The sequence below is a fragment of the Esox lucius genome, chromosome 18, assembly GCF_011004845.1.
Source record: "Esox lucius isolate fEsoLuc1 chromosome 18, fEsoLuc1.pri, whole genome shotgun sequence".
Classification (NCBI taxonomy): Eukaryota; Metazoa; Chordata; class Actinopteri; order Esociformes; family Esocidae; genus Esox; species Esox lucius.
Genome location: NC_047586.1, coordinates 9,720,895 through 9,745,298, shown reverse-complemented (window position 1 = coordinate 9,745,298; position 24,404 = coordinate 9,720,895). Strand labels below are relative to the sequence as shown.

The 24,404-nt window shown below is 39.2% G+C and overlaps 3 protein-coding genes across 5 annotated transcripts in view; 2 read left to right on the top strand and 1 right to left on the bottom strand.

Annotated features, from left to right (window-relative positions):
* Positions 1–12,325, bottom strand: part of l3mbtl3 (L3MBTL histone methyl-lysine binding protein 3) — a 30,340-nt gene extending 18,015 nt beyond the window's left edge. Inside the window, exons 1-10 of the mRNA XM_010882921.4 lie at positions 12,128–12,325; positions 10,414–10,541; positions 6,345–6,456; positions 3,215–3,380; positions 2,035–2,176; positions 1,436–1,520; positions 1,109–1,203; positions 813–917; positions 507–642; positions 21–112 (exon numbers count right to left, since the gene is read on the bottom strand). Of these exons, the coding sequence (XP_010881223.2) occupies positions 21–112; positions 507–642; positions 813–917; positions 1,109–1,203; positions 1,436–1,520; positions 2,035–2,176; positions 3,215–3,380; positions 6,345–6,456; positions 10,414–10,524 (1,044 nt within the window). The 5' untranslated portion in view covers positions 10,525–10,541; positions 12,128–12,325. The remainder of the gene's footprint in view (positions 1–20; positions 113–506; positions 643–812; positions 918–1,108; positions 1,204–1,435; positions 1,521–2,034; positions 2,177–3,214; positions 3,381–6,344; positions 6,457–10,413; positions 10,542–12,127) is intronic.
* Positions 12,326–14,401: 2,076 nt separating this feature from the next.
* tmem244 (transmembrane protein 244) lies at positions 14,402–19,651 on the top strand. 2 transcript variants are annotated; one of them, XM_010882923.3, is made up of 6 exons: positions 14,402–14,714; positions 15,061–15,146; positions 15,436–15,512; positions 15,655–15,780; positions 16,468–16,512; positions 19,449–19,651. In XM_010882923.3, the coding sequence occupies exons 1-6, from the start codon at positions 14,424–14,426 to the stop codon at positions 19,544–19,546; spliced, it is 723 nt and encodes a 240-aa protein (XP_010881225.2). In that variant the 5' UTR covers positions 14,402–14,423; the 3' UTR covers positions 19,547–19,651. The 2 variants fall into 2 exon arrangements, with proteins under 2 accessions (XP_010881225.2, XP_034143829.1); XM_034287938.1 differs by lacking the exon at positions 19,449–19,651 and adding an exon at positions 18,250–18,277 and having other exon boundaries at positions 14,403–14,714.
* Positions 19,652–20,346: 695 nt separating this feature from the next.
* arhgap18 (Rho GTPase activating protein 18) overlaps positions 20,347–24,404 on the top strand; it is a 24,627-nt gene continuing 20,569 nt past the window's right edge. The window contains exon 1 of one of the 2 annotated variants that reach the window (XM_013138678.4): positions 20,347–20,520. In XM_013138678.4, coding sequence (XP_012994132.1) covers positions 20,477–20,520 — 44 coding nt within the window. In that variant the 5' untranslated portion in view covers positions 20,347–20,476. Of the gene's footprint in view, positions 20,521–22,320; positions 22,573–24,404 lie in introns of those variants that run through there. The other variant, XM_010882918.5, reaches the window with a different exon arrangement.

Here is a 24,404-nt window from a genome sequence, read left to right as displayed (position 1 = left end):
TGTCTGTGGGCAGCTCTTACCGTGTTCTGGTTCTCAAACAGGGCTTTGGGTGCTGCCTGGGCTTTGCTCAGCTTGATGTACGATGGCCAGCTGAACTCCTCATCCTTCATACCTGGAGAGGAATTGCAAATATGTCAGTGTTTCCATTAACAACTTGGCAAAAACAAATCACTAGTTCAATTTCAAGTATGTTGAAGTAGTTATCATGAAAGTTGTGTAAATAAAAATGTTTGTCCTTCGTGTAGTTACTAAAAATAGTAGCTTTCCAGTTTTCCTGTTGCCATGGGTAACCTGCCTGCACACCTGCTTGTCAAATGCATGCCCAAATATTCAGTCTGTAACCATTCCTACACGAATAGTCTCACATATAGATAAATCAACAAGTGAGCAATAAACCAAATACAGTATTACTAATGACAAGACAATGAGGGACCTTTACAACAAATAATATTCCTTAAAAAAAGTGAAGAAGGACATGTTATTATAGCTTTCCCAGGTGGTGTTACCTTTGGGGGGATGCAGCTTGTGTCCTGTCTTCTCACACCACCCCACAGGGTGAATGTCTGCAGAGTTGGAATTCACCCAGAAGTCGTAGCAATCCGCATACTTATCAAAGTGAAGACGTATTCTGTGTCCTAAAACCTAAACATGCAAGACGCATTAAGCATGTTTCAAACTAACGTGCACATCCTGTGCTTGCCAATCAGCTGTGGACATGACCCCAATTTAAGTGGAAAAACTGGAATATGATAAATGTCATTGCATGGCAAAACACAAGTGAACAAAAGGTCAATAATGAGTAACGAGGTTACCTCAGCTACTGTAAGCACACAGTACATGGAAGGATGCTCTGGGTCCACTCCCTCCAGCTTCATACCCACCCGGAACCCATTCTTACTCTGGGGTAAGGCCTGGTGCTAGAAGAGACATGTCATATCACGTCTTTAAAATACATTTTCTGACTTAAAAATAAAGGTGAATGTAGTGTGTGGCATCATAGTCGTGAATGACAAGCTGTAAAGGAGCTGAATGAAATGAATAGACAAATGATAGAGCTCAGCTACTAACCCAATGTAAACAGGCCTGCAAGTATGGTATGACCTCTCACCTCTTTGAAGAGCTTGGTAGGGGCAGCAATGGCTTTGTCCTTCTCCAGATATGAAGCCCAACACCAAGACTTCTTCTTCCCTCCATATGGAATGGCTAACAAAATGACACAATGATTCACAAGACTGTATTTAAAGCAGCAACGTGTAAAAGCACATTGCAACACACAATGCTAATTACAGATGTTGTATCAATACCGAGAGCGGTTAATATCGAGAAGACTCTTAAAAACAAATTCACAAAATTCTGACTCAAGATTGCGAATGAGCATTCTGGGCCCTGAGTGGCCCTTCACACAGCCTCCCTCCAACCGCCTGTTTCCACTCACTGTGTCTCAGCAAGGCTGCGTCTCCCCTCCGTTTCCTCCTGCCTCGTGGAGCTCCCCGCGTTGCCTTCCTACTGTCTTTCTCTTCCTGTTTGATGCACACACAGCAGCCTTTAAGCACTAGAACACTAGAATATTTAGCCAGATTCTTAGAAGACTAAGAATTTAGAGTCACGACACCTAATAGAGAACGTATGCATGGCCTGTGTGTCATCCTTCACAATCTGGAGTGATGCAAATCCCAAACTGGGGGCTCTGTATGAATCCCATAAGCAATATCTACAAAATATTATGAAATATCAAGAGATATCTGTGTAGAATCTCGTCTCTAATGTTTACAAGACTGAATTGAAACAAGAAAGTTTCAATCTCGGAACAATTTTGTAGACAGATGATTGGAAAAATTAGCTTAAAACATTTCCAGCTTATGTCTTCTGATGAGTAGTAAAAAAAAATCTAACAAATCACCTGTTAAATTCGTTAACAGGTATAACAGAGGTACACAGTATTTTAGAGCTGAAAATACCATTAAAAACAATTTTGCATAACAACATTGGTAAAAGACAGCTTTTAAATTCTCTCGATCATAACATAATACTGACATAGTCGTCATCATCGCCCTCAGGTGGGACCTCTGTGGTGTCCATCTTATCAGCTACGCTCTCCTTGTCTTGCTGCAGAGGCTTCTTACGGCTGACCACTTCCCCATTGCTCTTAGACACCTCTTTCTTTAGCTTCAGTTCACTGCAGTGGAAATAAAATATAGAGTACCAGTAAATCTACGTGCAATGACTAAAATGATGAAACAAAAAGGCTTGTAATGAAAATGCAGGGAAGAAAAAACTAGAATGATTCAGGCCGTATTACTAGAGTCAGTGAAATACATGCATATTTAAGTCACAAATGAAAAGGGCGAGCAACCCCGTGTTTTCCATATTCAGAACGCATCTGTCTTGCATTGACTTCTTCATGTCACTGGGCTGTCTATGAATAATTGCGTCGTTATCTGCAGCTATAAATATGGTCAAAATCAACAACAGAAATCTTAATCAAAGTCACATTTTCTCTGATGTCATTAACCATATGCTCTTTTTTCCACCTTCGCTGTTGCCATGGCAGTAGTAAATCCACAGAGCCAATTGGCCCACCACTTTAAGATGTAACATGCTGTTGGCAGCTTCTCCTATAACACAATGGATACATGGGCCCAATACAGCACTGGCTCTTTCTCTGTAGCTCAAAGCATGCATTAGCATGACTGCCACTCTTTAAAGAAACCAACGGATGAATTATTCCTGGTTTACTCTCTGCATAGAATGGCAGGCTCAAGAGTATAATGGAAGGGAGACTCAGCCCACAACTCCTCAGACCACACCTCCTCAGCCCACTCCTCCTCAGACCACTACTCCTCAGACCATTACTCCTCAGACCACTCCTCCTCAGCCCACTCCTCCTCAGCCCATTACTCCTCAGACCACTCCTCCTCAGCCCACTACTCCTCAGCCCACAACTCCTCAGCCCACTACTCCTCAGCCCACTACTCCTCAGACCACAACTCCTCAGCCCACAACTCCTCAGCCCACAACTCCTCAGCCCACTACTCCTCAGCCCACTACTCCTCAGACCACAACTCCTCAGACCACAACTCCTCAGCCCACTACTCCTCAGACCACAACTCCTCAGCCCACAACTCCTCAGCCCACTACTCCTCAGCCCACTCCTCCTCAGCCCACTCCTCCTCAGCCCACTACTCCTCAGCCCACTCCTCCTCAGCCCACTCACTCCAGCTGGTTCTGCTGCAGACAGCGCTCACTGCAGTGAAGGCCGTCCGACAGGAAGTCCACGGGGGAGCCCTTCCTCTGGCAGCACGCACACACCAGACCTCTGTGGGCCCTCTGTCCCTCCTGCCCCGCCTGTTTCACCGCTGCTGACATGCTTTCTGAGAGGGCTGGGTATAGAGGGTAATAGAGTGACAGAAGAAAGGGGGGGCCGGGAGGGAGAGAGTCGCAAAGTCATTCTCACCTGTCTTCTGTGTGGCAAATAAACCGTTTCCAAGCTCAGAGTCAATAAGAACAGAGCAACAGGATAACACTAAAGCTACTAGAAGGTCACAGGCCGAGCATATCAGAAATGCTCAAATAGATGCTAAAATTGATAAGGCCTCGAGCTTCTTGAAGATTGTCTGCATGGTATATAATAAGCTAGTGAAAACCTCTAGGTAAATACAGTAATGTTCAAACGTATAGGAGAAAATCATTTAAAGCCATTTTCAGAGTAAGTGTTTGAAAAGAAAATATATAAACTATTTTATCAATGTTATTTTCTGTGGCTTCCCTTAGACTGCAAATCTGAAGCATTTGACTTCGTTAGACTGTTGTTGCAATTTCTTTGGGTTTTCTGTGGTAAACTGTTCCAAGCTTTTTGCCGGATTTGACAAAACTGTTCATTTGGCTTTTCTTTGCTTTTGGTTCTTTCCCTGTCCAAGTGATCTCATATAGCTTCAATTATTTTTAGGCAGAGGCACTGAGGTAGCCAGTCTAATACTCATCTAAATTCCACTCCAAGAAGGTCTAATTGTATTTGCAGTGTTTGTAAGTATTTTTCTAATGACTTCTCATGGATTAAGCATATACTTTGGTGATAGATGACTCTGCCAAAATTGCCAAACATTTGTGTAATGTTATGTTTTTGTTGATTAAACAAATAAAAACATCCTGCCCACATAAATAGAAGAAAACAAATTTGTCCTAAGACTTTTGCAAGGTATTGTATGCCCACTTCAGAAAGAGAAAATGTATATACACTGAGTACAGAAAATCACCACCCCCTATCAAAATGTTCACCTTTTGTTTGTTTTGCTTAACAGTCTAAAAAAGAAAATCTGATTTTTCTTCAAGCGAAAGGTGATTCCTTTTGCTTTAACTCAGGGAGATGTTCAATTATCCAAACAGGCTATTTTACTGTTTTCGTTTTTTTTTTATTAAATTCCGTTTTTTACAATATTCACTTGGATATACTTGGATATTGTGGGTTAATATGTGTAAATAAAGCAGGAAAAAGTCTGATTATTGTATTTTCATTTCAGGCTTTACCCACCAGACTGTATATTTGCCATTATATACTGGGGTTGCCTAAACCCAGAATACTGATTAGCTGATAGCTGTGCTACATCAGGCAGTTTATAATGGTATGACAAAACACAGTCAACTGAAAATGTATGGACATCTGTAATTTTTGTACAGACACTACCGTTCAAAAGTTTGGGGTCACTTAGAAATTTCTGTGAACAGATTTTTTTATAAAATAACATCAAATTGATCAAAAATACAGTGTAGACATTGTTAATGTTGTAAATGACTATAGTAGCTGGAAACAGCTGATATTTTATGGAATATTTACACAGGCGTACAGTGGCCCATTATCAGCAACCATCACTCCTGTGTTCCAATGGGACGTTGTGTTTGCTAATCCAGGTTTATCACTTTAAAATGCTAATTGATCATTAGAAAATCCTTTTGTGATTATGTTAGGACCGCTGAAAACTGTTGTGCTGATTAACAAAGCTATAAACCGTCCGTCTTTAGACTAGTTATGTATCTTCAACATCAGCATTTGTGGGTTCAATCCAGGCTCAAAAAACAAAGAACTTTAATCAGAAACATGTCAATCTTTTCTTGTTCTTAGTAATTAGTAATTAGTACTACCCCATTTCCAAAAAATGTGGGACACTGTGTAAAATGCAAAGAAATGCAGAATGCAATGATGTGCAAATCATTTAAACCCTATATTCAATAGAAAACAGTACCAAAACAAAAAATGTAATGTTGAAACTGAGAAATATTATTGTTTCTTGAAAAATACATGCCCACTTTGAATTTTATGCCAGCAGCACGTTCAAAAAAAGCTGGGACATGGGCAAGAGAAGATTGGAAAAATTGTGTAATGCAAAAAAAAAAACCTGGAGGAACATCACACAGCAAATTAGGTTAATTGCCGTTAATTACCAACAGATCAGTGACATGAAAGGGTATAGGAATAGCATCCCATAAAGGATGAGTCTTTCGGAAGTAAAGATGGGAGGGCTTCACCCCTCTGTGAAAGACTGTGCAGGCAAATAGTGCAACAATTCAAGAATGACGTTTCTCAACATATAATTGCATATTTGGGGATCTCATCATCTACAGTACATAATACCATTAAAAGATTCAAAGAATCCAAAGAAATCTCTGTACACAAGGAACAATCAATATTGGATGGCTGCAATCTTCAGGCCCTCAGGCCCTCAGGTCTAAAACCAGACATGATTCTGTAGTGGACATCACTGCATGGGCTCAGAAACACTGAGGTGAAGTGGAAAACTGTCAGTTGTCTGACAAAATGGAAATCAAGAACACCGCGTCCTCTGGGCTACAGAGGAGAGGGATCATCCGGCTTGTTATCAGCGCACAGTTCAAAAGCCAGCATCCGTGATGGTATGGGGGTACATTAGTGCACAAAAGTGCACAAAAAAAAATAATAATAATCTGTTTCAACATTTATATTTTGTCTTTGTACTATTTTCAATTAAATATTGGTATAAATTATTTGCACATCATTGCATTCTATTTTTGTTTTCATTTTACACAGCGTCTTAACTTTTTTGGAAACGGGGAAGTAATTATTATATTTGTGAGAGCACAGGCAGCCCCATTACAGCCATCTCTGTTAATTCAATATAATTCATTGGCTGCTTCATTCCAGGTCAGGAGGAACCAGCAAATGAAGTTCCAATTGCAACCCAGTTGATTACATTAAATTCTGGTCCATGCAAGAACTAGTTTTGTCCCAGATAAGTCCAGTAACTTCTATGGTGAAGGCTTACATACAAAGATGATGGTAGAAAGCTTGTGTACATTGAAATGTGTCGGCTTACCCTCTTGAGCCGTGGGTACTGCCCATGTAGTGGTGGCATGAGCCTTCTTCATACACTCTTCATCTCCCTCCTCGGTTATGACCTCCAATACTCCAAACTCATTCACCTTAAACTGAGGCGCGCACACACACACACACACACACAGAAACGTAAGTTTTATACAGTGATTGTGTGGGATCAAATACAGTTTATTTTTCATACAATAATAGATAAAATTGTCTCATTCAATTTAATAAGTGATGCCCTTCTTTGATAAATATAAAAGAGTGAAAATAAATTCTATAGAAATGGTGTGGAGGTTTGAAAGTTATTGCGTATGGACAGTATATCATGTTTTCCCCAAACTTTCAGCACACGTCTTCCAACATATCAGGTGGATATTAACCACTGCTCTGAGACTTTGAATGGCATATTTGAGACATTTACCTGAAATCTCCCCACCAAAACATTTCTAATAAAATAAATAACCATACAAGGTGGTGTGAAGATTTTACACTGCTTTCTATTACAGATACATTTTCAAAACACTGAAATACAATTTAGATTAAACATGTGTACTGTTCTGTGTTTTGTTCATAGTTGATTGTATGAAACTGAAACATGCTGATTAATTAAATGACCTATGCATCTCTTGATACAGTATACACTCACCTAAAGGATTATTAGGAACACCTGTTCAATTTCTCATTAATGCAATTATCTAATCAACCAATCACATGGCAGTTGCTTCAACGCATTTAGGGGTGTGGTCCTGGTCAAGACAATCTCCTGAACTCCAAACTGAATGTCAGAATGGGAAAGAAAGGTGATTTAAGAAATTTTGAGCGTGGCGTGGTTGTTGGTGCCAGACGGGCCGGTCTGAGTATTTCACAATCTGCTCAGTTACTGACCATTTCTAGGGTTTACAAAGAATGGTGTTAAAAGGGAAAAACATCCAGTATGCAGCAGTCCTGTGGGCAAAAATGCCTGGTTGATGCTAGAGGTCAGAGGAGAATGGGCCGACTGATTCAAGCTGATAGAAGAGCAACTTTGACTGAAATAACCACTCGTTATAACCGAGGTATGCAGCAAAGCATTTGTGAAGCCACAACACGCACAACCTTGAGGCGAATGGGCTACAACAGCAGAAGACCCCACCGGGTACCACTCATCTCCACTGCAAATAGGAAAAAGAGGCTACAATTTGCACGAGCTGACCAAAATTGCAGCAAAGCTCATCAACTGCAGGATGCTATCCTATCAATATGGGCCAACATTGATTCAACAAGGTGCTGAAAGCGTTCTTAGAAATATTGGCCCATATTGATAGGATGGCATCTTGCAGTTGATGGAGATTTGTGGGATGCACATCCAGTGCACGAAGCTCCCGTTCCACCACATCCCAAAGATGCTCTATTGGGTTGAGATCTGGTGACTTTGGGGGCCATTTCAGTACAGTGAACTCATTGTCATGTTCAAGAAACCAATTTGAAATTATTCGAGCTTTGTGACATGGTGCATTATCCTGCTGGAAGTAGCCATCAGAGGATGGGTACATGGTGGTCATAAAGGGATGGACATGGTCAGAAACAATTCTCAGGTAGGCTGTGGCATTTAAACGATGCCCAATTGGCACTAAGGGGCCTAAAGTGTGCCAAGAAAAAATCCCCCACACCATTACACCACCACCACCAGCCTGCACAGTGGTAACAAGGCATGATGGATCCATGTTCTCATTCTGTTTACGCCAAATTCTGACTCTACCATCTGAATGTCTCAACAGAAATCGAGACTCATCAGATCAGGCAACATTCTTCCAGTCTTCAACTTTCCAATTTTGGTGAGCTCGTGCAAATTGTAGCCTCTTTTTCCTATTTGTATTGGAGATGAGTGGTACCCGGTTGGGTCTTCTGCTGTTGTAGCCCATCCGCCTCAAGGTTGTACGTGTTGTGGCTTCACAAATGCTGTGCTGCATACCTCGGTTGTAATGAGTGGTTATTTCAGTCAAAGTTGCTCTTCTATCAGCTTGAATCAGTCGGCCCATTCTCCTCTGACCTCTAGCATCAACAAAGCATTTTTGCCCAGAGGACTGCCGCATACTGGATGTTTTTCCCTTTTAACACCATTCTTTGTAAACCCTAGAAATGGTTGTGCGTGGAAATCCCAGTGACTGAGCAGATTGTGAAATACTCAGACCGGCCCGTCTGGCACCAACAACCATGCCACGCTCAAAATTGCTTAAATCACCTTTCTTTCCCATTCTGACATTCAGTTTGGAGTTCAGGAGATTGTCTTGACCAGGACCACACCCCTAAATGCATTGAAGCAACTGCCATGTGATTGGTTGATTAGATAATTGCATTAATGAGAAATTGAACAGGTGTTCCTAATAATCCTTTAGGTGAGTGTACATAGTTTTGGTTAAAATTTGAAAGACACAATTCAAATACTTTTGCTCACTGGAAACCAGTTTCAGTTTAGGCATTGCCAAGTAGTTAACAGCATTGTCTTTTTCTTCACCTTGGATTGACTTTGTAAACTAGGTTAATATCCAATATCACAAGCCAAGAACAAGCTTTATACCATGACACAGATCTTAAAATCCCAACCCAGTGACTTAAAGCCAACACAAGTTGAAGCCTGCATGTGTGCCATTTGACAGGACAATCAGGGGGTCTGGGAACAGCATCTGGGCCTGGCAAATATTAAAGGGTACACTGTACCGTTAAACATTGAAATAGACAGGAGACCAACCTAGAAAACAACTACATCGCAAGGAAAACATCTGAAATGTTTTATTGGACATGGTCCTTCAAGTTTTCCACTAGAATCAGGTCCAGAACCTGACGGTCAGGGCAGAATTTATAAGTGGATTTAGATGTCTGCTTTAGGTCATTGACTGGCATGTCAGCTGATGAAAATACAGTAATTGACAGCAGCAGGATCCACTTGCAGACCCTTTTCTTTCTCGTGCCAGAGGCAAAAGGGTTTTTTGCTAACATTCTGGCACTAGGTAAAGTTCATATTCATTTTGCTGCTGTCCTTAACAAGTGCATCAGGACATAAAATAATATTTTACTGCCAGCAGTGAGTTCTTTTTTGCTTATGGATTCTGATTTCAACGCCACAATGACTACTGGTGTGCATGTCCAAAGAGACAGCCTAGAATCAAGACTAGGCAGACAGTGACAGCTCTCTTGTGCATGGTGAACAATGCACACCAACACACCTAAAGAGAAATAGATAGAACCAACTGTCAAAAAATATTCGAAGCTAAAATCTCAATAAGAATTGATTTTTAGTTTTATAAAGTAAAATAACGAGCAGCGCTACATCTCAATGTAAGATTTGTACCCCCTAATTGGTCAGGGGTCTGAATACTTTTGCCAGGCATTACATTATAGAATAGTTTTGCCAGGTCTAAATTATTTTAGAAACGTTATAGAAAACAAATTCATATTGTTGGCTAAATTCAACTGGCCTAGACTCCTTTTTATATACAGTAAATATAGATATAAAATATAGCACGTAATTTAAAATATAACATTTGTGACTGCCCATGTACTGTATTCACTACCTCCAACTAGATGTCTTCAGTTGACCTTTAAAAAAAACATAAAAATGGACAAACTATATGTTATTGCATTTGAATGCCATTAACATCAAATGCATCATCTGAATGTCCTTTACAGACTGTCCATTATCACATCTATTAAAGGAGTGACAGTTGATTTTCCTCTCTAAAACACATTTACATTTTGGTTATTTAGCAGACAATCTCATCCAAAGTTAATAAAAGTTTTTGCATTCATCTTAATCAAAATAGCTAGGTGAGACTGTCACATGTAACAGCTATAACACTTGATATGTGCTGTTTCTCAAACACGTCAATATTTAGAATCATGTTTTTCTTAGGTATACCATCTGCCAAAAGGGCACCAATGGCAAATTAAAAGTTCCACAAATACTGAGTCTCTCAATCCGGGGAGACATTAAAGCTGGGATTTTGCATGCAAATGTAACACAGTAATGCTGGAGTGAAGTATAAATGGCGACATTTAATATTTTGTGCCATTGTGGTGATATGTACCTTTAGTTGACTCCCAGGCAGGGTTCCAACACCATCATTCCAGTCCATGGCATTATACATATCAAAATCAGGAGCTGCTGCATTTGTAGCTACATTTGTAGTTTCATCCATGTTAAAAATGGGAATATCTGAAAGAGACAATAGTAGATCATGCCAAGCAAGACAATTTTCACAGCAAAATGAATATGGCATAATCTATGAACCTCTATGAACTTACATAAGAATCTTCTAAAACATGAGCTAAGTGGAGATTTGCTAACTTTAGGTTTGCGCAAATAGCAAGTAAAATTAAATCGTAGACGTTTCACGTTGAGGCTTTGCCACAATATTTTACTATTGTCGAAATTTACCAGCGGAAGGCCTGCTACATTGTAACTCAATGACGCGCATCAACCACTAGAGGTCATTGCTGACTAGAATTAGAATGCGTTTGAAACTTTCAGACCCTATTCAACAATGAAATCACAGAACAAAAAATGGAGACGAATGTTCAACGTAGGCTATTTCATAGAAATTATGAATTATCGATAGTTCAAGCAATATGATGAATCAATATGGATGTCTTTCAAATAGATTTCGAGACATTTGTGTAGGATATAGTCTATAATGTATGTGTTATGTATGCGCCTATAAGCAAGTATAGGCATTTAGGCAGTTATAGTAGCCTCTATCAACAGCAAATCGCTGACAGTCTTATGAAATTGCAATATGAAAGTAACTTCAATTTTACGCAAGCATAATTATATTTCCACCCCAAACTATTTGAAGGATTAGGCTAATCCTCTGCTATATAAGCGTCAAAATTGCATCGTATGCGGGAATACTTTTTTGAATGATCAAAAAATATTCTTACAAAGGAAAATTCCGCGTGTTGAATGTGGGCATGTTGTTCTACATGTGAGTTTAATTTTATTATCAGATGCCCATTGTCGATTAAGAGCGTAAAAAATATTTATTTCGAGCTCTGTGAGTGAAATAGTTTTTATCACGAGTGGAATTAAATGATTCGTTAGGGCGCAACCAGTTCCCATTTCCTTTGTATTCCAACTACGAGTGTCACCGATATGTAGTGATGTCCCTTAGCAAGACGCCAATCACGCATTGTATCAGAAATAAACACTTTTCTTTGCTCTGATACTATTTAATATGTTTTAAAGGCAGTTTCCCAAAATGGCGGAGCTGGAATATACTCTATATAATTCTCACCGGCAGGCCTGCAGACTCGTTGCAATACAACAGAAATAATATTTTAACTGCCTTGAAAGCTTTTCTGAAGGAAATGGTGATAAATATTTTAGTCCAGATCGCTTGTCAAGCGCACAGTTCCTCCTCGCTCCCAAGCCATAACAGGGAATTAAACTGAAGCTAGCATTATTCTTCAAAGAGTACAATATGCCATTATTATATACCTCTCCAATAGACAATAAATATAGCGCAACATATTTCCTATCGATTGCAGTAATTTTCGACGCAACTTTTGTTACAAATTTTGAAGGCAATAGATTCACGCTCTACATTGAACCTCTTCCTGGCTGATATTATTGATGACACGTCCAGTCGTTTTGTACTTATTGCTAAGTTTTGGTCAAATTCCGTCGCAATGAACCTCTAACGAAAGTATTACACAATAGATTACTCATTACTATAAGACATAATTTCGTGCATTAATTGTTTTATCCTAAAGTACATTTGTTTTAATTTGTGTGTTTCTTACCCAAATTCTCCCACGAGTACTGACAAATTGCACAGGCAGCCGTCAATGCGCATGAGCGTGGCTCGGAGCGAGTGCTTGCTGTGGGTGCCCCAGCTATGCTGTGTGGAGCACATGATGGCAATATCGAAAGTTTTAGCTCCCGAATAACAAAATATTAATAGGTTAAAGCATGTCGCATAACCTTGCAATTTAAAATGAAGCCATTCGCATGTGACTACTGACGCATTATGAATGTCTGGAGACTGAAATAGGCAATGATTGGAAAAGAGGTACAAATAAAAGCAGTTTGCTTGTCGACGTGAAACGGGGTGACTTGCGAAATAGCGCAAATAACGTCCTAAAACGTTCTGTTGTAGCCAACTAGTAACATAGTTTACGTAGTGGGCCATCAACCTATTTTTCCAGGTTTACGCAGTAGGCTTTTTCGTTGCAGTTTATGGTAAAAATGTATCTCTACTTGTAAATCCGAGAAACCCAGCAAACCAAGTAGACGTACAACGTACAGTATATTATTTACATATCTTGTAGGTCCATTATATAAACAAAATGCCTCAACTTGATTTGATATAAAATTAAAAAAACAGTAATAGATGTACTGTAAAAGTAATAGAACTGTTCAACGATAGTAGAATACGAATTTACCTCTTCATTCATGGCAAATGTACAATAGACCTAACTGCAAACAAATGTATCATTGCCTGTATTTCTTGTGTCCCTCTCTTGGTGTTATTACGATCATGACTATGGCTATGTGTTTTGTAAAAATGTTGTAGCTGTACTATACTGAAATTATTATGGGATGCACTGTGAGATCATGTCCGGCCAATGGAGTCTATTACGTATTTCACAGCTTTTCCCAGATCATCACTGTACTGTAAATATGTCAAGTCTCATGGAACTTAATATTTTGATACTTGTAATGTGCATAATAGTTAACTGGGGCCCTTTTCCAGTATGGACTGAGCACTTAGCTGAATACATCCTTTGCGTTGGTGATGTATTCTATATAGTGAATGGACGCGCGTCACCTTACAATCCACTCAATGACATTAGTGATTAGTGAGTTACAGGTGTCACTAGCTTGCTAAAAAGAAAAGAAGCTCTAATGATGCTGGTCTGAGTAGGGCATGGAAGGTTAGTGACGCGGTGAAGATTGGGTTCAGGACCAGGTAAATGGAAAAGGGTTTAGGACTGGCCTTTTTCTCAAAAATGGAATGTCTCAACTCAGTTTTCAGAGGGATCATTGATAGAGACCATATATATGCTATTTGCTTTATTTGATTGAGAAAATTAGGAAAGATAGAGGACATTGTTTTTCTGGAAGAGCCCTGGTCAAACCCATACTGCAGCATTACACATGCAAGTGATGCAGGGGCCTAGACCACTAGACCACCCTAGATGATCCCATTGAGATTGTATGTAGTAGCACACTACGTATTCTCCAGGGTTGAAATCAACACTGAGAGTCTTAACTCTAATACTGTTTCTGTGTCTATAGAATTCCACACTTGTCAGTGTTAAATTAGGACGTTGCTTAGCATAAAGCCCTATTTGCATATTTCCTATCAGGCCTCTGAGTCACATTATTCTAGCTTGCAAAGTGATGTGTAATTCCTATTGGAATCCAGCCAGAGTGGGTTTAGTAATCGTATTGAATTGATATTCACCCCCAATCCTGCATTCAGAATTAAGTGTGGGTTAAAGACTGAACGCTGCAAGTCAAAGTAACAGTTTGTTTTAGAAAGAAATTTGTTATTTATAGTTTAGTTGCAAATGATAAATACATCAGTAATTATTCATGTAATTTGTTTTAACAACCAACAATTAAAAGAAAATCTGCTTACAGCAGAGAATTCTGGGAAATATGGGAATGGGCAGGGTTTTGGTCCAACTTTGGTTAATAACATCAAAACCTGGGATATTTTACATCACTGAGTGTTATTTTAACACTTAGGTAGTTAATTTCACTTGCAAATGTATAGTAGACATTCTACACTGAAAAATGTGCATGAACACCAGCCAATTTGCTACTCAGTATACTGTAGAGATCAATGAGCCAGAGAAGCAGAGAAGGCCACTGTTCTAAAAAACTGTGTGACCTATTTACATTTAATTTACTCAGAGTCATGTCTGGCTTGCCTCCTGGTGCTTCAGCAGCTGTTACAGTATATACAACCCAACAGGCCAACACTTTAATATCCCTAAAAAGCAATATTGCCCAGTGAATATATGCATGCAATGACATCACAGTGTGAAGACAGGTTGATCGTCACACCACTCAGGTGTACTTAAAGTGATGGTGTGTCGGTGCTGCTCTAGAAGTGGTCCAGGCCTTCGGGCAGGCTTTATCCAGCCTGTATTGAGACTGGAAGCTTTTCGCATGTGTGTAATCCCATTAAGACCAGCCCTCATCCCCGGGCGTTTTTGCTCTACTGTAACCTACCTTCTAGCGTCTCCACCGATAAAGAAACGGCAGCTCTTCATGTTGTTGGACTACTGTTGCAGGTGTTGCGGGTATTGTGGGTATACTCTGAAACGCTATGGACCAACATCAATCAAAATCAAGACCAACATCAGTGAAACATGGGTAAATACCATGGGCTCCGGTTTTGGACAGCACACGAGACAGCTGTAGGGAACCAAGCCTGTCTGCTACGTGTGTCACTTTGTACATACAGGCTGATGTGCTGCTGTGGTTCTCACAAAACAGCAGACAATTTCATTTAAGAAATTGGCTTCAAACACCTTATGTTGGAAATGACTGATCCTGTGGTCAGGTGATGTCATTTATTTTGTCTGGAACGCCTATATGGCCTTCCTTTTTCTAGTTTGGTCAACAGCAAAGCTGGAATGGATCATATTTGTTTCATTAATGACCAACTGAACATTTTGGGATCTGGCGTGATGGAGTCTGATGTTAAAATATCTTGCAGGTGGTCCTACAGAACTTGCTGATGTGTATGGTTTCCTTCTACGCCATTTACTACATTGTGGTCAGTGTCTGCATTGGTGTTCTCCGGTGAGTCCAAAACAATAGATATTTTCACAATATCCAGATGAAGAAAATCCAGTCTTGTAGTTTCATTGTAAATTGTTGTGATATATGGTTGCCTTACACTTCCTGTCTCTGGAACAGTGAAACTGGCCACGTAACATGCAGAGTGTCTGCATGGAGCTCTCCTCTTGGTTTCTGTCAAAGAGCACAGCACCATGTCCCCAGTGCAACCTGACACATTTACTGGTTCTACAGTTAACAGCAAATGTACAGTTTTATGACTCAAGTTTCATGTGATTCATCATCTCCGAAGGGTACACGAAGTTGACAGTCTATTAGCACCCTTTGACTACAGAACACAACCATCATGGCAAAGTCCAAAATACTTAGGTAGGTTGATTCAAGGCTGTTCTGTATTCTTTGTCCTTCAGTCGTCGACAGCGTTAACTCTCTTTTATTCATTTTGAATTCTCTTCATATTAATGTTGGTAGGCATATTGGCTGTGTTGTGTAATCTGTGTGTCCTGTGTAGTGACAGTGATCTCCATGGAGGTGACTTATGTTCTGGGAGGCCTGATTTTTGCGTGGATCGTGGAGGAGTGGGTGTGGGACTACGCCATCACTGTCACCCTAATACACATTGGTCTGACGGTGGCAGGTGAGTGGCGAGAGAGTGGGGCAAGGAAACAAGATTGTCGTTGTCAAAGGTTTTCAGACATTCCAGCTTTTCTGAACAAACCTGACACCACTCCCACATGAATTGACCTGTGTATAATTAATACAAATTGACAGACGATCAAATGGGTCTTCCCTTGGTCTGATCGATGTCCTTTGCATGAGCAGTTGCTGCTTTGTATGAGAATCTACGTAAAGCACCATGCATCGAGGCTCCATCCTTCTGTTGTATTATACCCTACATCCGACTGTGTACTGTCAGGATGTCTGGCTGGTTGGTGCTGGATGTATAGTAATGGCAGGTTTGAGAGTAGCGAATAAATCAATGAGTCCACATGTCATTTCACTGCACATCCTACCTGAGACTCACTTTTCAGTGGATGTTTTAGTATCGGTTTCACTATAAGCTAATGAATTGGATTAGAAGAATAAACAATGTCGATGGTAATCCTGTCACTGAATTGATTGGATTTTAATCCAAGTTATGTTATGCAACTTTGGAAGGCTGAGGTTGGAAGGCTGCTTTATAAAGAAACAGTATCTGTCAGAGAGTACTTCACCATCATACTTGCCAGCTCAGCTGTTTCACAAACTGATAAAATGTTACATTTTATATTTATTGTAATATGCGTCACATTCAACTACTATCTTGTCTGTTTATTTCATCCAGTTATGTCTGATTTCCCGTCAACAGAACATTATTGGATTGCCCTTGGTAAGGAATGGGTCATTCTTATGTGTTGGTATTAACGGTTACTGGTTAAAAATAAAACTCTTGATAACATTTTTCTGTTTTTGTTATTTAATAAGGAAGCATGTTCCTTTTGTTAGTGTTGCAAAACATGTATTTATACAATATGCTTTTTAGGAACTACTGGAGTGATGCAAAGGATGTTGTCCCACTGCTGATGGCATGTTTGGGGATATCTATTATATTGAATTATAGATAGTTAACAAAGTGGTGTATCTATTGTATAGATCAATACAAAACAAAGAAAGGAATTATAAAAACAGCAATTAACATATTCATTAAACGAGTCCCGTCATATTTGTTTTCTTGCTGGCATCAGATTGAAATCTAATTTAGTCTGTTTGCATTAGAGGAGCATTTTGTACCTTGTACAATCGGAAAAGAATACAGTGGATATAAAAAGTCTACATACCCCTGTTAAAATGTCAGGTTCTTGTGTTGTTTGAAACAAAGATAAATAATAATGTGAACAATTCAATTGAACAACAAACTGAAATCTTTGAGGGGGAAAAAAACTTCTATTCACAGTAACCTGGTTGCATAAGTGTGCACACCCTTAAACTAATAATTTGTTGAAGCACCTTTTGATTTTATTACAGCACTCAGTGTTTTTAGGTAGGAGTCTATTAGCATGGCACATCTTAACGTGGTAATATTTGTCCACTCCTCTTTGCAAAAGCGCTCCAAATCTGTCATATTGAGAGGATATCTCCTGTGCACAGCCCTCTTCAGATCAACCCACAGATGTTCAATTGGATTCAGGTCTGGGCTCTGGCTGCGCCATTCCAAAACATTAATCTTCTTCTGGTGAAGCCATGCTTTTGTGAATTTGGATGTGTGCTTTGGGTCGTTGTTGTGATGAAAGGTGAACTTCCTCTTCATCTTCAGCTTTCTAACGGACGCCTGAAGGTTTTGTGCCACAATTGCCTGGTATTTGGAACTATTCATAATTCCCTCCACCCTGACTAAGGCCCCAGTTCCAGCTGAAGAAAAACAGCCCCAAAGCATGATGCTGCAACCACCATGCTTCACTGTGGGTATGGTGTGCTTTGGGTGATGTGCAGTGTTGTTTTTGCACCAAACATACCTTTTGGAATTATGGCCAAAAAGTTCAACTTTGGTTTCATCAGACCATAACACATTTTCCCACATGCTTTTGGGGGACTTGATGTTGGTTTTTGCAAACTTCAACTGGGCTTGGATGTTTTTCTTTGTAAGAAAAGGCTTCCGTCTTGCCACCCTACCCCATAACCCATTCATATGAAGAATACCGGAGATTGTTGTCACATGTAGCACCCAGATAGTACTTGCCAGAAATTCCTGCAGTTCCTTTAATGTTGCTGTAGGCCTCTTGGAAGCCTCCCTGACCAGTTTTGTTCTCATCTTTTCATCAATTTTGGAGGGACGTCCAGTTCTTGGTTATGTCTTTGTTGTGCCATATTTTCTCCACTTGATGATGACTATCTTCACTGTGTTCCATGGTATATCTAATGCTTTGGAAATGACTTCTATTTTACATGAGTTTGAATGTGAATGGTTAATTCTAAACACAGCCACATGCAACCAGGTTATTGTAAGGTTTTTATTTTTCATTTTTCCCCCTCCAAGATTTCAGTTTGTTTTTCAAATGAATTGTTCAAATTATATGCAAATGAATTACTTAAAAATCATACAATTGGATTTTCTGGATTTTTGTTTTAGATTCCGTCACTCACTGTTGAAGAGTACCTATGATAAAAATACAGACTTCTACATGCTTTGTAAGTGGGAAAACCTGCAAAATCGGCAGTGTATCAAATACTTGTTCTCCCCACTGTAGGTCACAATAAAAATTGAAAAAGTTTTGATGATTTATCTTTGTCTCATTCTTTTACATCACAAAAACCTGGCATTTTAAAAGTGGTGTGTAGACTTTATATCCACTGTATATTTGCAGTATTAGTGAAATGATGGTGTTTCACAAAATGTATTCACCTTATTATTGTGCGTGCATACAAAATCACATACTAAAACACTGAATTTCTGTTGATCAAATGGTAGCAGACATGGGCAAGCAAAATCACTCAGTCATTTCCTAGTTGCTGACATTCAGCTGACAAATGTTCTGTAAAAGCAAGAAAACAAGTACTGAGTAGTGTAGAGAATAATTTAACCTTTTTAATATTCTGAAATCTTAACATTTAATGTTAATATTCGGAATTATGTCTGAAAAATATAATGTTTTTGTTAGATGGTTAACTATAAAATATGAAAGTGAGTATTGTGGTGTAAGGGGAGAGTTGGTTTGAATACCAAAACAGGTGTGTAATTCAGCTAACTTCCACAAAGTGGTAGCAAATTTGGCCTATATCCTTGAAGTTTGCATTGTGAGTGAGGATTTTATATCAGGGACTATTATAACAATAAGATATAAACTGTAAATATAATTTCTCATGACATCCCCTTTGAAATATGTAAAAAAAAATACTATTAATATATCAGTATATAAAATGACAACACATTTTTACACCCAAATAAGGTATGCTTTCCTTTCTGAAAATTCTGATTTCCCCAAAATATCTCATTGTTAGTATCATCACTGGCTATCAGAATCGTAAAACATATTTAAAGTAATTAAGCTACCATATTATTTGATCTAGTACTGGAAAATGTACAGATGCGTTTATATTTAAAGAAAGACTGAAAATGCCATGCCAGATTAATTCATGATTGACCCAGATCATTCTTGATGTCAAGCAATTTGCATCTAATAGAAATAATGTACACTGACTATATATTACAAGAATTAGTCATTCTACATTTTTTACAAGTTTCTTATAAAACAATGTATTAGTTCTGTACGTTTTTAAATAGTTAACCACCCAGCATTTCACTAATCTTATCTATTCTGTGTGTCACAGGTTCAGGATTGGTGATGATGATTTTTGGAGGCCAACTTCTAGCATACAAGCTATTCAGGAACAATTTTGTTTATCCGGAAGAGCTCCTAAATTTCTAGCAAAATATTCAGCTTTTCTTCTACAAAATGATGTACAGTCCATAATATTATTTTATATTAAAATTTTTTACTGCACAATTTTGGTACTGCAATGATAGGTTTTTAGAAAGGTATTGTTGAAAATAATAAACACTTCTTGCCAAAAATGTTGGTTTATTGTGTTGTTTTTTGTATTTATTTATTTTAAAACAGGAAATAAGATATATCGTTATTATTTTGGTACAACTGTATTCTAACACAATACAGAGGATTCTCATGGATTGCATAGTGGTGAATGTGATTTATACTGAGCATCTGTTGTCTGTTAAAGCCCTTTGGATTTAGCACGCTTAGAATTACTGAGCAGTCAGTCAGACACTCCTCTTCATTATTCGACTGGTGTAATTTGGTTCTGAAAACCACGTCCAACTCTTGAAGAGTCCAGCTTTCTGATCAATCCAATCCAGATCATCCTGCCATTTTCACGACCCAGACAGCCAGAGATTAGGAGTAAACAAAAATCTGTAAAAAGCTACAGTGGAAGTGCATCACGCACCCTTAAATGTGATTGACCCTAGGACACATACAACCACCCGGTCTGCGGTTGTTATTTCTATCCTCGTCTCCTTTCATTCTTTGACAGCGTCCATAGCGACACGTTCTTTAGTAGATTTCTAGTTGGAATGAGAGCACGGGAAAGAAGCGCATTAATCATTTAATAAGATTAGGAAAAGGTGGAGGAGGTGTACGGGGTCGGGATGCAAGGCCGCCTCTTCAGGGGTTTGATTGCCCACAGCGTGCGTGATCTGTGTCAGTGTGTGTCCTACTATGTGAGAACGTGTGTGATCAACACCACGCCGGAGCACATGGTGAGGTGAGCCATGAAGCCCCCTCAAATGGGATAAGGGGCTTCTCTCCGCAAAAGGACTGTTGGATCTCGAGCACTGTACAATGGTCACCATGGTTTCCAAATTTGCCTATTATCTTCATCTAAGGTACGAGACTGATTTTAGGCCTTGTTTTACGGAATGTGTCTTATGTTGTGGCGATATTGTGCGATGAGGGATTTTGTCGCTGCTGTAGCTTGAACTTGATGGACTCACAGTATGGGCTGACTGTGTTGCAACATTACTGAAATCACTTTTTGCCTTTAATATTTGTGATAAGATTCTTTGTTTTGAGACAAGGCAGCTTAATGGGTCTGTTTGGATTGTAGCTTATAGTACTTCATCCACAATGTTAAAGTTAGCAGAGCTTAGGGGGGAAAAGATGTGTTGACATTTCAAGAATACCAAATGAGTATATCATGGGATATAACATCACATGACAGCTATTTTTCAGACAAAATTAACAGCCTTTACTTTTCCCAGGACATGGGAAACATTGTATTGATATCCATCATAAGCTCTAAATGCATTACATGATTCCTAAAGGTGAACTACCTAAACAGTCCATGTATGATGACAGGTGACAGAGGATACAGGGCCCGTGGCTAACGTGGGCTAAGGTGGGTATGATTCATCAGGCCCTGCCTTGACATTATATATTTTCAAGGGAAACAGGATTCCTGGCGACGGCCCTGAGAGGATACATTTATATTTATTTACCAATAGCTTACCAACAATGGAATTTTATTTAAGAATATGTTATATTATTAGTGGCTATAAGCATTCTGTTGCGATTAATAGCCTACTGAACGCATTTTGTCCCATTAACTCTTAACGATAGGGGTTATTGCGGCACTGAACCCAAATCCTTTTTCAGCATAATTCTTGAGCATTTTTACACAAAGGGATCTCCTCTGCTGCACCTGATAAAGCAAGTCTTGCAGCACCAGGTGGCAGTATAGATGCAGCCCACTATCCTACCTCAGTACGGGTGGGCTTTTATTTTAATGGCCAACACTGCTCAGATGTCAAACCTATGAGGCGTGTTCGAACATGGTCTGATAACTTTCCACACCATTATAACCAGGAGAGAGGTCTTCCGATTCACCCCGCCAGACTTATAAATATTTACTCATTGATTGCGAGCGACTGTAGTTTGTAATGGCTCTTTTTCTGGCACGCACAGAAGACCCACATGTGAATATTTATCCTTAACTTACGGTTTTTGGAGATACATTCGCATACATGACAAAATATACATACATTTTATAAAATGTACACAACATAGTCATAAAATAGTTCTCAAAGTGTAACTTGACAAGTATAAGAGGCGTAAATGCCATGAATCCAGATGTATAAAACATCAAACCATATCGTGATCAAATGGTGGAATAACATACGTCACATCAGCTAACAATAAATACCGATGATGTATTTACATGGATTTATTTACGCCATTTATTATAACTGATTATTGATATTAATATTGATTATGAATGAGCTGTAATTCTATAATTTCAGAGCAGTAGTTTAAAACATGATTGTGCTTTTTGATTGTGCTTTTTGTAGGTCAGTGAGATATTACATTTAACATTGTATAACTCAGATATGATAGTAGGCATAAAGCTGTGACAATGGCTAGGCGACCATATAAAGTAAATAGATAAGATTAGATGGCTGGGACAAGAAAGAAAAGTTATGTTTCATACAGTCTTCTGGGAGTGGCTCCGTGCAAATGTCACGGCGCAACAGCATTCTGGGCGGTGCTTTTAGGCAGTTGTTGATAATACATTTTGTAGCCGAGTCAGTGTGATCAATGGACGAGTTCATTTATATCTGCACGGTGCCCCGAGTGAGTGGAGACCTACCATATGACCAATAGAATGCTAGAGTAGGAAACAACCCCTCTTAACCGCCACATCTGATCATTTAAAACAAATCTGCTCATTGGAGAGACAGAAATTCAATCTCAAACCAAGCTCTCTTACCCCAGAGCGGTGTCATATTCTAAGTTCCCTGCTAACTTTATCAATAATGCGGCATGAATCGCCAGGAGGGCGCCAAGGGAGTCATCTTGACCGGGTATTTTAGCAACAGTGAAGTTCTACCGCCCAACTCCGGTGTCAGTAGTGCGGACGAGATCGGGTCTTCATCGCTGAGGTGAGCGGAGTCTGTTATTTAGCGTAGGCTACTGTAACGTCCGTTGGACGTTATAGGGAGACTTGCAAAGGCCTCTCAAACTCATGTCTATGAATATAACTACATTTTTTAGAACGTGTTTTGTTTTTTGTCAGATGGCGCTCCGCATGTAACGTTAAACGGAAAACTCCTTAAGCCGAGGCCAAGTTTGTTTTATTCATGGTCTCCAGGATAGGCTAAATGTAGGCTATGTAATTACTCTGACTAAATAGACTACAAAGCATTGAAATTACACGGATCTTGTCTTTTCGTAACCCTGTTAGCCTGGAGATCTTGAGAACCAGCCCAAACAGGAAAGATAGGAAATATAAACATAAATTCACAAACATTGTTCTGAATGTGTTTAAAGAACTGTGAATACTCCTGAGTAACCCACACATTCAGGGTGAGGTCTCGCACACAAAGACAACACTGGTCATCTGAAACATGATGCTGTTTTCCCCTCCCCATCTGTAAGGGCCATCTGTAGATGTAGTGAAGCTGAGTGTCTGTGGTAGGTTGCAGCTGCAGTGTAAGAGGCCGGTCGAGAATGCAGGTGTCTGCGCTCATGGTCAAGACTGTTTTGGAGACTATGTTACGGGGGTGCGTGTGTGTCGCTGTCCCATAATAGCATGATGGCTGGAATGGTGTGACGAATTTGCCATCTGTCTGCGTTGTCTGTCTTATGTGCCAGTTCCGTTAGTGCTTCTGCTTGGAAGTAGAGAAAGACAAATGGACTGACTGCACGTTGTGGTCAATGATTGTTGTTCAGTTTGCTGGAATAATAGTGTACAGTTAAAATATAATCTGTCACCAGCTTGCAGAGTCTTTCTGCTTTTACTGTATGAACAAGTCACCTTAATCATCGCCTCTCCATTATTTTGCAGTTACATTGATTTATTAGACAACTATTCATTTTATTTTCAACAAATAGAAAGAACTGCACTTTTAATAAGTTATTAAGAAAACGGGAAAGTTCACAGAAGTTCAACGAATATGATATATTTCTAGTTTTAGCAAATAGAATGTTTTATGCTTGTAATTTGGATGACTGGTAGGCCTGTATAATTGTAATGATGTCATGTTAAGCTCTTTATAGCAAACCGCCGAAACAGTAAACATACTGTACATTGATAATAACAGGTAATAGGCATGTGACAACATCAATCATTAAGAACATGTACTGTAATGCCTTTGCTTCCAAAATAACCCACAAGATGGTCGTATCCCAATTGATACTTTGGTTCTAGCACTGTTCTTGTGAATAGCCTTGATGACCTAAAGGGATAATCCATCCAGAACCACATATTCCTTTTTAAGTACATAGTTAAATAATGCAAATATATGGCAACGATATATGTGAAAATGTTTAGCATTTTGTAGATATAATAAGCCAGCAACACATGATAGTTGAGACCCAGACAGGCAGGCTTAGCTTGTTTGTACCCTATTGGCTAGGTAGCTATAAAACACATCTATACAATAATACCAAAGTCAATATTATTATGTGCATTTTTTATATTTTATCAAAATAGCTTAGAGATAATGCACTATTAATTCACAAGTTACCATGAATTATGAAATGTTCCTGGTTCAACTTGGTGGAGATTCCATTTTCACACTGTGCACTTTGAGGGCATTTAAAGAGAATACCTCATGACGATATAGGGAGATGCATGCCCATATCATCTACTGCCTGATTCTGCGATATGGGGTGCAGGTTACTGTTGAAAAGGATTCTGAAATGAAGTTATCCCCATCTCCAATGACTGCAATATTTCATAGACAGAAAAACTTTGTTAAAAGTTAAGTCA